Below are 12,168 nucleotides of genomic sequence, written 5' to 3' on the forward strand. Positions count from 1 at the left end.
AGGAAGGACTCAAATCTCTTGCTCAGCCATTAGGTACACTGGGTGATCATGGTCCACTCATTCGCTTCTAGCTCAACCTACCTCACAGGGGTGTTGTGAAGGTAAAAGGCAGAGAGAGGACAACCATGTATGTCCCCACCCTCTTCAGCTCCTTGGTGGAAGGGTGGGATAAAACTGTAATAAATAAATAGGGCTGAAAACCTACTGTTAACCAAACACAATGGATGCTGGCACCTACCCTGCCAACATTGTGTAGAGGAGGATCCCTAAGCTCCAGATATCACAGGCTTCATCATAACCTTGTCGCTTCAATACCTAAATGAGATAAGGACCAAGAAAAATGAGAGAGAACATCAGGTCACATCCATACCACACATTTAAAGCACTATTATATTACTTAGAATGCTGGTAGCTGTTGCTTGTTAAGGATGCTGAGAGTTCGTAGGAGACCCCTTACAAAGCCACATTTCCAGCGTCATTAACAAGCTACAGTTCCCAGGATTCTTGGGAGAAAGCCAAGTGGCACAGGAGTGCTTTATCTCCCCAATAAGAATGAGAATGAATGCAATAAGAAGTGGGGACAACTTGAGCTGGTAGCCTCTTCCCTGTTCCTTTGGCTCTAAAAAGAAAGTAGTGAAGAGAAGAACACGAGTGGATTTTATCTGTTTTTAGGCCTGTAGCATAATGAACTAAAAAGACATTGCGTCAAACACACAAAAGCCAAAACTCAGATGTTTAGGGACATGTGTGTATGGTGTCTCACAGCTGAGTCTCGGAACACATTTTTGCCATACAGCATAGGTGGATCTAAGAAACCCAATTTTGCCTGCCAAAAGTTTAAAAGAAGCTATGGCAAAGCCAACAATTGGCCACCATAACTACTGTATAAAGAACAAGAAGATTTTTTTTCTGGAATAGTAGAGAGATAATCGATTATTTGCTGATGGGTGGAGATTAATACTCTGCATATTAGCTTTCTGTGTTTGCTTTAGCAGCCCAATGGATTAGACAAAATTTCACTGAACAACATGGGGTCCAGTGTGCTGGAGACGACTGATGCTAAATTGTACCTCAGTACTGTTTGCATTTTTTGTGATGGCCAATGTTTTTTAGCAGATAAATTTGACTGCCTGCCTGATGCATCTGCCAAGCAGAGCATACAACCACCAGGGGTCTATTAATCTACAGAATATAATTCTGTCATATTATAATCTGCAGCGCAGACATCTTGATATCATCTAGTTTGTTCTAGGCCTAAGATGATTTGGTGAAACTGGCTGTTTATTGGAAAGGCAATTCTGGTCTGTGTTGAGCAATCAAACTGTGTGTGAACCTGTTTAGCAACAGTTAGGCCAAGCGGGGAAGGGACAGCTAGCAGGTCAAAATGGAAGTGTCCACGTCAATCAATGTAAATGTCATATTTGTACAATAGCTAGCAAGAGGCACCATCAGTACAAGGACACATTCCTGCTAGACACAGTGGAAATCTGCTTGTTTGCACCTATATGCTGAAATGCTTGAGAACAGTAGAATGAGTGTATTTTGCAGACTATGGCAGCAATAGATGCAGTGAGGCTCATGAGCTACTCACCTCTGGAGCCACAAAATTGGCAGTATAGCAAGGGGTCATGAGGAGCCCATTGTCTGCCCTCAGCTGCTTGGCGAAGCCGAAGTCACAAATGCGAATAGACTCTGGGTTGCCAGATTCATCTACATAGAGGATGTTGCTAGGTTTCAAGTCTCTGTGGACCACCTGTGAAGGCAACAGTGGAAACCACAGGTTATTCCCTCCGGTCATGGCTGCCTTCCAATTTACAAACAATAGCTATGTATTCGCTTATACCTTGGTTTTTCTGTTCAAACACACTCTAAGTTTCATCCTTCTGACACCAGACAAATACCTTAATATCTACCAGGCGATTTAAGGCCCTAATTGGTTATGTTGCTTCTCCCCTGTTGACACACTTGCTTCTTTGCAACTGGATGAGAGAAGGAGAGATCTCTGCAGCATTGGCAGGCTTCTCCATATCTCCAACTTACGCCTTGCGAGTGAAGATATTCCACAGTCTTGCAGATCGTGTGCAGGACAGAGCTGGCCTCCCTTTCAGAGAAGCACTTCTGCTTGAGGATCCGATCCAGCAGCTCCCCTCCTCTCATTAAGTCCGTCACCAGGTAAACATGCTTGCCATCGTCATACACCTATCAGATGGACATGTTTTAAAGAAGTTACTATTTAACTACACTCCTGAATCCTTTTATAAGCATACAGAGTGGAATTTACGACCAAGTTATCCAGCTTCGCATAGAGTCCATTAAAGGGTAGGAAACTGCACAGGGCAAAGTGTGTCCTGCACACATTTGCTCCACGATGCACACAAAATTTGGTAACGGGGACAAAATTTGGCTTTGTGATGGGCTTTGGCGTTGTGATGCCCAGTCCATGAAACTAGAGAAACTGCTGCATCTGATCCAGCAAAGCACAGCTGGAAAAAATACAACCTGCATGAGGGCACAGTGACTAGTCTCTCAGAGAAAGTGTCCGTTTCATACTTGTTCCCAGGCATCCAGAAACATTGCCATTGCAAGGGCTGCAACAAAGGATATTCAAAGCTATATTGGAGTGAAACATCAGAATTCACTTGCACACGGCTATGTAGACACTATGAAACTTGCAAGGCCATTACTTTGCAAAAGGTTGGCTGCGTATCCAAACTGGATAGCACAGAGGGAGAGAAGGGACACAAATTTACATGTTTTTAATGGAAGAACTACAATTTTAGTTCCTGAGACACATGCAACCCACCAGCAAGCAAGGCCCTGAGTTTCCAATCAACCCTATTCTGTTATTACACTCACATCCTTCAGGGTGATGATATTTGGGTGCTGTCCATACCGTAGGAGTATCTCAATCTCCTCTGAGGGATCCTGCTTACTCTTGTCAATCACCTGCAAGAAGGTACCTCACTTATTGCAAAGCCACATCAATTTAGCATTTATATCACATGAGTGTTCAAAAACACTTCGCACACATTGGCTCAGTAATTGTTCCAACAGTCCTCTAGCATTCTTCCCATACTGCAGACTGAGGCTGAAGACATAAGACAGAGACAGAGAGGGCAGCAGCAGCAGCAGCAGCAGCACAAATGCCCGAAGCCACCTGGCAAATCCATGGTGGTACTGAGATTTGAAATCTGAGTTCCCTTAACTACTAGGCTGCACCAACTCAGGTCCAAGGTCTTGCTGTGCAAAGAGAAGGTTGGGACTCTGGAGTCTGATGCCACAAGGCTTAGGATTTAAGAGCTGGTTGCCAGCCTTGGCTCCTCCTCTCCGCTAAAAAAAAGCACCTGCAAATAAAAATCCCCTTCAACGATGTCACGAGATTTATTTTTTTAAAAAAGGTACAGCTATTCATGAGCAGGTTGACGAGAGAGGTTGTCTGACCTTGACAGCATACTCTGTTCCCGTTGCCTTGTGAATGCAGCGCTTGCACACCGAGTAGGAACCTACGCCAATGGCCTCCTTCACCACGTAGCCGTCACTAAACTGGTGGTTCTTACCATGCAGTTGCTGGAAGTCAGATTGAGTACAAAGAGAAGAGGAGGGGGAGAATTTAGGCTGCTTCAGTGGGCCAAGCTTCCTATGCTGACTGAGGCACACAAAGGGCTTCGGTCTCTTTAATTTTTTTACTTCAAAAAGAGGCTGTAGGCTGTGGGTGTGTGGAAGACCCAGACCGGGACTCCAGGTGAGGTTTTTTGGGGGGGAGGTTTAACCTTTGCTCTCCAGAATGATTTCCCCCATGAACATCCTTCCCCAAAACTGCTACTTTCCTCTGAAAGTCCCTGGTTCAATAGGGCTGGGAAAAGAGCCCGCCTGAATTCCTGGAGAGCCCCTAAGCTAGATGGATGGTGACTCTGTGTAAGGCAGTTCTGAAGAGACCATTTGCGTCTGACGAAAACTGCCTCTAGGCTGTGTAATGTCTAGCTTATCTTTTGAAATGCATGCCATTTTGTAATGTTATTTGCTTTGGAAATGGGGGGTGGGAGAGACCCAAGGCTATAATTTTGGGAAGGCAGCTTCAATTAAGTCCAGCTCTACTTCAACACACTGCAGGCCCACCCCACCAGCTCTCACGATGCTTGTCTGCGACCCCCCCCTTACCTGTACCATAGAATGCAAAGGCACTGGTGGGGATTTGGCCTTCTCATCCTCATTCAACCCCGTGGCCACAAAGCTGAACCCTCGGAAGAGCTGATGGGCCCCTGCACTAGGCGGAATCCCAGGGGAGTCTGCAAAAGGGGAGGGAGGGAGGGAGGAAAGAAGAAAACTAACTGTATTGAAACAGCAGCTTGTTGGCAGGCGGCTGTTTTATGCCCCCTCCGAACAATCAAGGCGGCCCCAAGGTAAGGACCATCAAGCGAGAGCAATCCAGGGACAATAAAGTTTTCCTTGATTCCACCCGCCATGTTGGAACAGAAACAAATGAGAAGGGCATTTCACATGGTTCCACTTTTGCTAGGCTGTAGCATTTGGGGAGAGGCAGAGGAGAGAGCTAGATGACAGAATACTCCCTTTTAGATAAGGTCTCTCTGTACATCCCAGGATGCTAATTTTATTAGACTTTCATTAGCACACAAGGAAGATTTTCATACTGGAAAAGCAAATGGGAAACTTCTGATCCTGCAGATGGGCATGAAACATCAAGCAAAACCCATCCACCAAGCTCCCAAGGGAGAAAATATGCAAAGTTCACTGCAAACAACATCCCAAACTGAACTTGGGCATTAAGCATTATCTTAAAATCAAATTCAGTGCTTCTTTTGTGTCCTATTAACAAGCAGTTGTATCAAATGGTAATTTTGATGGGTCTACACTGAGTAGAATTTAGTTGGGTATAACCCAACATGTCCAGACATCAGGGTTTAAAAGGCCAGGGATGGGAAATGTGTGGCCCTCCAGATGTTGCTGGACTACAACTCCCAACAGCCCCAGCCAGCATGGCCAGTGCACAGAGAAGATGGGAGTTGTAGTTCAGCAACATTTGGAGGGCACTGTATTTCCCATTCCCAGTTTAGGCTTAATGCAGCATCATGAGACACCTCTCTTACTGTGCCAAAGTCCAAAATACGAACCTTTTGGCGTTCGTGAGGTAAACTCTTTGTCAAAATAAAAGGTATCATCTGGTTGGCCAACGGCAGGTTTGAAAGGTGGCTTGATTTCTCGGCGAAAGAGTTTCTGCAGAGTGAAAAGGTATACACAAGGGGCAGCTGAATCCATTTCACCAAATAAGTCATTCCAAAAACTGAGACACAGATGCACCAAGAAAGCCAAAAGGAGGAGGAGCAAAGCAAAATTCGGATTAGAGGCCTTGTTCTCCCCCAGGTGCTAACCTGAATCTGGAGCACATCAGTTTGGAAAGGTGGGATCACATGATGAAATGCTCCTTCGTGCAAAAACATAATCTTTATGTGAAGCAGGGGTGGGGAACCTTTTTGGCTTTGTGGGCCTAATCTTTATCCCACCCCACTGCCGGGTCAACTGTGACAGGCAGGTCATCCTGCCCATTTGTCAATTACCTGACATCATGATGATAGCAAATCATCTGTCGAAGTTAACCTGTGGGGATGGGTCTTTGCCAGTGTGTTCCCTGCAGGGTATGTGCTGGCAAAGCAGCACCCAGCAGGATTGAACCCTGCCCATCAGCTGATGTCACATGGGCATGGTTTGGGGGAAATGGCATCACGGGACAACATGGACTGAAGTTGGCTGCCATTTTGTATACAGAGAACTGCATAGACCAGAGTTAGGATAGCAATTGGTTGGCTTTTTAAACTGAAAGGAGACCACCACCCGCAGCTGCTCTCCAGCTATCTGCATAATTTTGGGGAGCCACAGAAGTTGCTTTCAGGATCCAGAATTCTGGTTCCCTTCTCCGGAACAGCCAACATGTCCAAACTAGCACCTATCACAGCAAATCAAAAGCCATAGCTGTACTGTTTACCAGTTACAGATGTGAATTTTAAAGAACTTGCAAGACTGAAGAGAAAAACTGAGAGGAAAAGAGTGGTACTCACATTCCAGTCAATAGTGGAATAGAAAGGGTGGCGCTTTATTTCCTCAACACCATCTGAGCCAGAACCTGAAACAGAAAGACACTATTTTGTTTATTATGCTGCAAACTGTCCTGTGACTTTCTGGCAAAGGGTCGTCTATAAATTTCTAAATAAAAAAAAAGTAAACAGAGTATCTTGGTGGCTTGACTACATGGGCATTTGATCTGATTCAATAGGGGTCTCCTGACTGTATTGCTAACATTATCACAGCAGGAAGGGATAATCTGTGGCTGTCCAGATGTTGTTGAAGCCCAGCTCCTGCCAGAATAGTCAATGACAATGGAGTTGGTAGTCCAGCACTATCTATCTGGAGGGTCACAGGTGAGCCACCCCTGCACTGTAGCTCTCAGTTTTGAGCTAAAGCATGAAATAGGAATGGGGGAAGCATCCTTTGAGGATTTCACACCCCCCCCATTGATTTGCATCATACTGCTGATGCTAGGATAGCTAAGGTGCTATTTCCCCCCGTATATCCCTGCCTGGCAACTGTGCTCCACAGATGGAGCACTGCTGGGAGTGCTGCATGCCCCAGAGATGCACTTTGTACTAGAAACCAGGCTTTTAGTGTTGTGGTTCCAGCCCTGTGGAATTGGCCTAGCGTCTTGCTGTTTAGGTAGATACTGAATACATTTTTGTTTAAGAAGGCATTCCCTGGTGTGTGACCCACTCATTTTATGGAACTTTAACTGTACGACTGAAGAAACGGTTTCATTGTTTTTAGAGTCTGTATCATTTGTGTTTCATTTCATTATTGTACACTGCTTCTATAGCTTCTTGCTGCCAAGCAGCTTATAAATCTGCAAAACAAACAAACAAACCCCTCTGAACCCTAATAAAGTTTTAATTTCACAGGAGGATTTAAACTTTTTGTGCCAGTGAGTTCTAGCAGCATTGTGCCATGTCGCTGAAAAAACTCAATGTGCATCTGACTACCGATCTGTGGCAGACTTTTTTGTGTCAGGGATGTGGTTGGATATAAAGCAAGTCGGGACATCTTACCTAACCTATTGGCTGGGTTCCTCTTGAAAAGGGCTCGCAGGAGACTCTGCGCTTCAGAGCTCAGAAACTGGGGCATGCCCAGCTTTGCTCTAAACAAAAGGCAAAGAATTGTGCAACCAACCATGAGTCACAGAGAGAAAGAGAAGGCAGCAAACAGACTGTAGCATCTCCATCTCCCCAACACACCACTGCCCTCTGCTGTCTTTCCTCTCACAGCACAGAGCCAAAGGATACAGTGTGCTCTGTCATTTCCACATCACAAACCTGGGCTCTTGAAATGGCAGAGGGGACACAGAACTATGCTTCCAATGCCAGGGTGGGGAGCCTCCAGTCCATGGACTAAATGCGGCCCCCCAAATCTCTATATTTGGCTCTCAAGTCTCTTCAGAAGCCACACACCCCATTATGGCCCTGCCCCAAATCCTCCTCCAGTGTTTTCCCCTTGCCTGGAATGTGCCCTTCAACTGTGACATCACCTCTTCCTTGCCTGAATGGAGAGAGGTCTATAAAGAGCTGTAGAAACTGCAGACTTTTCATGGCTGGAATTTAGCCTGTTGTACGAAAGCTAAAAGCCATACCTGAGATTCTGCCTGCTTATGCCTCTGACCCTGTCTATCACTGGCATGCAGACCCTGAAAGGTTGGCCATGAAGGAATGCAGCCCTCAGGCTACAGAAAGGTTCTCCATCCTTGTTCCAATGGCATGGCTTCCAAGCGCATGCAGCAGAGATCGGCAACCGGCAGACCCTGGGTCCAAACCACCCCCTGCACTCCCTTTGGCCCACCCCAGGATCCACTCCAGGGAAGACCAAGGAACAGCCTCTGTGACACTATGCAGTAAATCATTTGGTTGTACTGGGCAAAGGAAGGCCTTCCTTGTAAACGAGTTGCTGGCTGAGTCTTTTAGCGCAAAGCAAACCCTCCGCAGCTGTGTGGTCTTACTTGAGAATGAGAGTCATTGTCTCCTTCCGGTCCTTCCCCTGGAACGGCAGGGCCCCCGTCAGCATCTCAAACTGCAAAGGAGAGCAAGCAAAAGTATCACACTCATGAACCAGGGGGCCCTGGAGACAACCTTCAGTGGTGCTTAATGTTACATATCCCATCATCCTTTTTCATGGGCCATGCTGGCTGGAGCTGGTGGAAGTTGTAGCCCAGCAGCAGCTGAAAGGTCCTATGTTGGCTACCCCTGGACTGGAGAGACCGAGTAGGAAAAGTGTTGGGGTAGGTTTAAATCTTTGCTCAGTCATGGGCCTCCCTGGGTAACCTTGGGCGTGTTGCCATCTCTCAGCACAACCAACCTCACAGTGTTGTTGCAAGCAGTATGCTCAGTTCCAAAAATAATTCCTCCTTGAGGAGAGGGATTCAGTGTTCAATAAAGAGGCTGATTCTGTTGGTGCTGGCTGGCCAGAAAGAGGGGTAAATGGTGGCAGCCACCTCTCACCTTCCTGGACAATGGCAGCAGCACCACCCACGGCTGCTCTTTACTCTGCCAACTGAAGATGAACAAAGGATGCATTTGATAAAGTGACCTCCATGACAGCTTAGACCAGCCTTTCTCAACCTGTGGGTCCCCAGATGTTGTTGAACTGCAACTCCCATCACCCCTAGCTAGCAAGGCCAGAGCTCAGGGATGATGGGAGTTGTAGTCCAACAACATCTGGGGACCCACAGGTTGAGAACCGCTGGCTTAGACCAAAGAAACCTGTTCCACAAGGCCCCCTGTGCTGTTTTCACCCCTTTTTAAAAAAACAAACAAAAACCTTAGCAAGGCCAGTTTTTACATTTAATTGCCACAAGATGGCAGCACTTCTTCAGCTAACTCCCACCCTCACTAGCAGCTTCCACACAGCCAAACAGTGATTTTCAAAATGCTTCCCTACACCCTCCATTCCTGAGCTGATGGAAGAGGTCTTGGGTGTGGTATTGAGGGTCCTTAGGGCGATTGTCCTACTGGACAACAAGGTCGATGCTACGGCTATCTTCTTGGGGGCATCCACAACGCCTTTTCAAGGGCCCAATACATCTGGCTAGTGGATCTGAGGTTCTCATCAAGAAGGCTGGCAATCTGGATGTGGAACATTCCTCTCCCGACTATTTATTTATATATGTGTTTATAAGGCTGCTTTAAAGAGCAAAGCTCTTTCAAGGTAGCTAATATAAAATATAAAATAATATTATCAAAAAACAACCCCCGAACAGTGGCAAAACTGCAGCATAAAATTAATACACAGGCCAGGGTCATTCTATACAGCAACCTTCCTCAAGTGGGGGCCCTCCAGATGTTTCAGACCAAAGCTATGTGCTGGCTGAGACCGATAGGGGTCATAGTCCTAAACATCTGTAGGTTGCTGAAGGTTTCAATAAAGACTAGGGAGGGACTCGTCTATTTAACTTCACATGCCTGTAACATTCCTGCTGTACCAGTCCCAATGGGCATTTACTGCGATAGCAGTAAATCAGCAACACTTTCCTGTCACAACTGCATCCTTGCAATGCCTGTCATGAGAACTCTTTCCAAGTGGTATGTGGCCTTCTTCAACTTAGGAAGCAAGCAGATGTCAAAAGAACCTTCAGAGGCCCGCTATGCCTTGTTCACTAAGCACTTAAGAGCCGTCTTTCCTAGCTTGCGTCCCTTCCAATGTTGTTGGGACTACAACTCCCATCATTCTTGGCCATTGGCCGTACTGGCTGGGTCTCAATGGGAGTTGCAGTCCAATACATCAGGTTGGGGAAGGCAATGTTAGCTGCCATGACAGCCTCTGGGCGGAAGAAAGAAAGAAAGAAAGAAAGAAAGAAAGAAAGAAGAAAGAAAGAAAGAAAGAAAGAAAACACTGTACCATTAAAATCCCGTACGACCACCAGTCAGCGCTCTGGGTGTGGCCTTGGCGATTCACCACTTCTGGTGCCATGTACTCCACTGTCCCACAGAAAGAGTAGGCTTTCTTCTCATGGTCAATGGCTTCCTTGCTCAGACCAAAGTCTGCAAAAGGGGTAAGAATTTGGGGACGGTAGGGGGGTTTGGGGATAGAGAGATAGAGCGATAGAGAGAGCAAAAAGTAAAATAAATGAGCTGCTTGCTTGACAAGACAGAGAGAAGCAGTTTATCATCACATTCAGGAATCAATCAACTTTTTAGGGCAGGCTGTACCTGTGAGTTTGATATGGCCTTCGTCATCCAGGAGGATACTGCGATGAAAAGAGGGAAATAACAAAAGGTGAAGAAACAAATAGAATAAAATCAGCAGAACACAAAACACTACATTAGATACATGCCTACGTAACCATCCTGTCAGTGCAAGGATTTCTGCTTGTGTGGTGGGACTCCCCCCACCCCTCCTGGGCTCTCCCCAAATCTGCTCTGGAGTGTTGGGGGGGTGAATCCAGAGCAGATTTAGGGGGGATGCAGGGGGAAGGAGGGGTAATACTTGCACTGGCAGGATGGTTACTTAGTGCAACACTGGGTACAAGCCTTATTGCAAAACAGCTTGCAAAACAGAATTCAACTGCATTCCATCTCCCACATGACCCATTAGCTAGGTGCTGGCTGGTTAATGCTCTTAAGTTCTTCTACAACTCAGCACCATTTTATGTTCACAAGCCAAGCTAGAAACAAGCTTGGCCCTCTCGCTCTGGAATTAGTCCCAGCTGCCTTCTTGGCCCTACAGAAGACAGAGCACTGGGGCAAGTTGTGACAGAGGGGAAGGCCAAAAATGATGCAGTACATGACATTTCATCCTGTCCTCCCCACCCCCACCCTCAAAGTGCCCTTGACAGAATGATGGTCTGCTTAGGAACAGTTGGCAGCCCCTGACGCCTGGTGTGGTGGGCTTCATCTCTGCTCAAACCAAGAATTTGGGGTCTCATTTGAAGAGGAAAAGCAGGATTCCAGGTGTCTCCACACCAGTCGTTGGGTTTCTGAATAGCTCTCAGATTCCACCCGTCACCCCCTGGACCAGAGTTGGTGGCAAGTCAGGTCAGAGTTGCAAGGTTTCTGGTGACGTGCCTGACAAGCTGTACATTCAGGAAAAGGGGAAGTGCATGTAAACACCAGCCTGGATCAGGGCCTGCCTGAGAGCCAGGAAGGGGTAGGGGCATACTTCTCTGGTTTGAGGTCCCGGTATACGATTCCCAAGCGGTGCAAGTGGCCGAGGCCAAGTGCCAGCTCTGCAAGGTAGAATTTCACGTCTTCCTCTGTGAACATTACCTGGGAGGAACAGAGAAGTCAGCTGAGGTCAGGAAATGCAGAACTAACACATCATGTGTCTGTTAAGACTGTTAGGCAAGCAAGTACTATTGATATTCCATGTCAAATTCTGTAACTTATAAAGCCTTACAAGGCTCATGACCCCAATACCTCAAGGGCCACCACTCTCCACATGAAGCAACCTAGACTCCGCAGTCTTCATCTGAGGCCCTTTGCCTTGTGCCCCCTGAGGGAGGGGTGACATGAGAACGGGCCTTCTTAGTGGTGGCTCCCCATGTATGGAACGCTTTCCCCAGAGAGGCATGTCTGGCACCATCACTAACTGTAGATGCCAGGTAAAAATAGTGGGGTTGTGTTAGATCAGTTTCTTACATATATTACTTGTGTGTTTTAGGTTGTTTATCCTTGTTCTTAATGTTCAATGCAGCTTTGAGTTTCCTTTTTCTGAAAAAAGTGACTAATAAATATCAATAATAATATTCTTTTTCTTTTTAAAAAAGAAAAAGAATTGCAAGTTTCTAGACCTCACTACTCATGTAGAGAAATGGCTAAAAAAATGCACAGATGTCGGTAAATCTCAAGAGAGGGCAGGCCAGGTTCCAAAGAAGTAATTGTGCTAAACTATCCCAACTTATTTTTTTGGAGGGATGAGGCTATTAAGCTCTTTGAAGCAGCATCTCTGAATCTGGATAGACATAGACAGATATAATTTATTCTTGCAGTAGAATCTGGGTTCCATTCCTGCACAGCTTTTTCTTAAGCCCCAGGAGTCACTCTTAGTGTGAATGTGATGAGCACATACAGCTCTGTCAAAGATCCTTTCCCATTCCTTTCCCACCGTATTAAAAATATACTT

At 46.3% G+C, this 12,168-nt stretch overlaps 1 protein-coding gene across 7 annotated transcripts in view; it reads right to left on the bottom strand.

Moving 5' to 3' along the window:
* Nucleotides 1–12,168, bottom strand: part of RPS6KA1 (ribosomal protein S6 kinase A1) — a 98,056-nt gene that overhangs the window by 8,154 nt on the left and 77,734 nt on the right. For all 7 annotated transcript variants that reach the window (XM_053398678.1, XM_053398679.1, XM_053398680.1 and 4 more), the window contains 13 exons: nt 11,206–11,312; nt 10,257–10,294; nt 9,946–10,088; nt 8,051–8,121; nt 7,110–7,198; nt 6,072–6,136; nt 5,130–5,232; nt 4,159–4,286; nt 3,442–3,567; nt 2,857–2,946; nt 2,041–2,199; nt 1,592–1,753; nt 239–315 (listed from right to left, as the gene is read on the bottom strand). In XM_053398678.1, the coding sequence (XP_053254653.1) occupies nt 239–315; nt 1,592–1,753; nt 2,041–2,199; nt 2,857–2,946; nt 3,442–3,567; nt 4,159–4,286; nt 5,130–5,232; nt 6,072–6,136; nt 7,110–7,198; nt 8,051–8,121; nt 9,946–10,088; nt 10,257–10,294; nt 11,206–11,312 (1,358 nt within the window). The remainder of the gene's footprint in view (nt 1–238; nt 316–1,591; nt 1,754–2,040; nt 2,200–2,856; nt 2,947–3,441; nt 3,568–4,158; nt 4,287–5,129; nt 5,233–6,071; nt 6,137–7,109; nt 7,199–8,050; nt 8,122–9,945; nt 10,089–10,256; nt 10,295–11,205; nt 11,313–12,168) is intronic.

This window comes from Podarcis raffonei, chromosome 8, assembly GCF_027172205.1.
Source record: "Podarcis raffonei isolate rPodRaf1 chromosome 8, rPodRaf1.pri, whole genome shotgun sequence".
Taxonomy (NCBI): domain Eukaryota; kingdom Metazoa; phylum Chordata; class Lepidosauria; order Squamata; family Lacertidae; genus Podarcis; species Podarcis raffonei.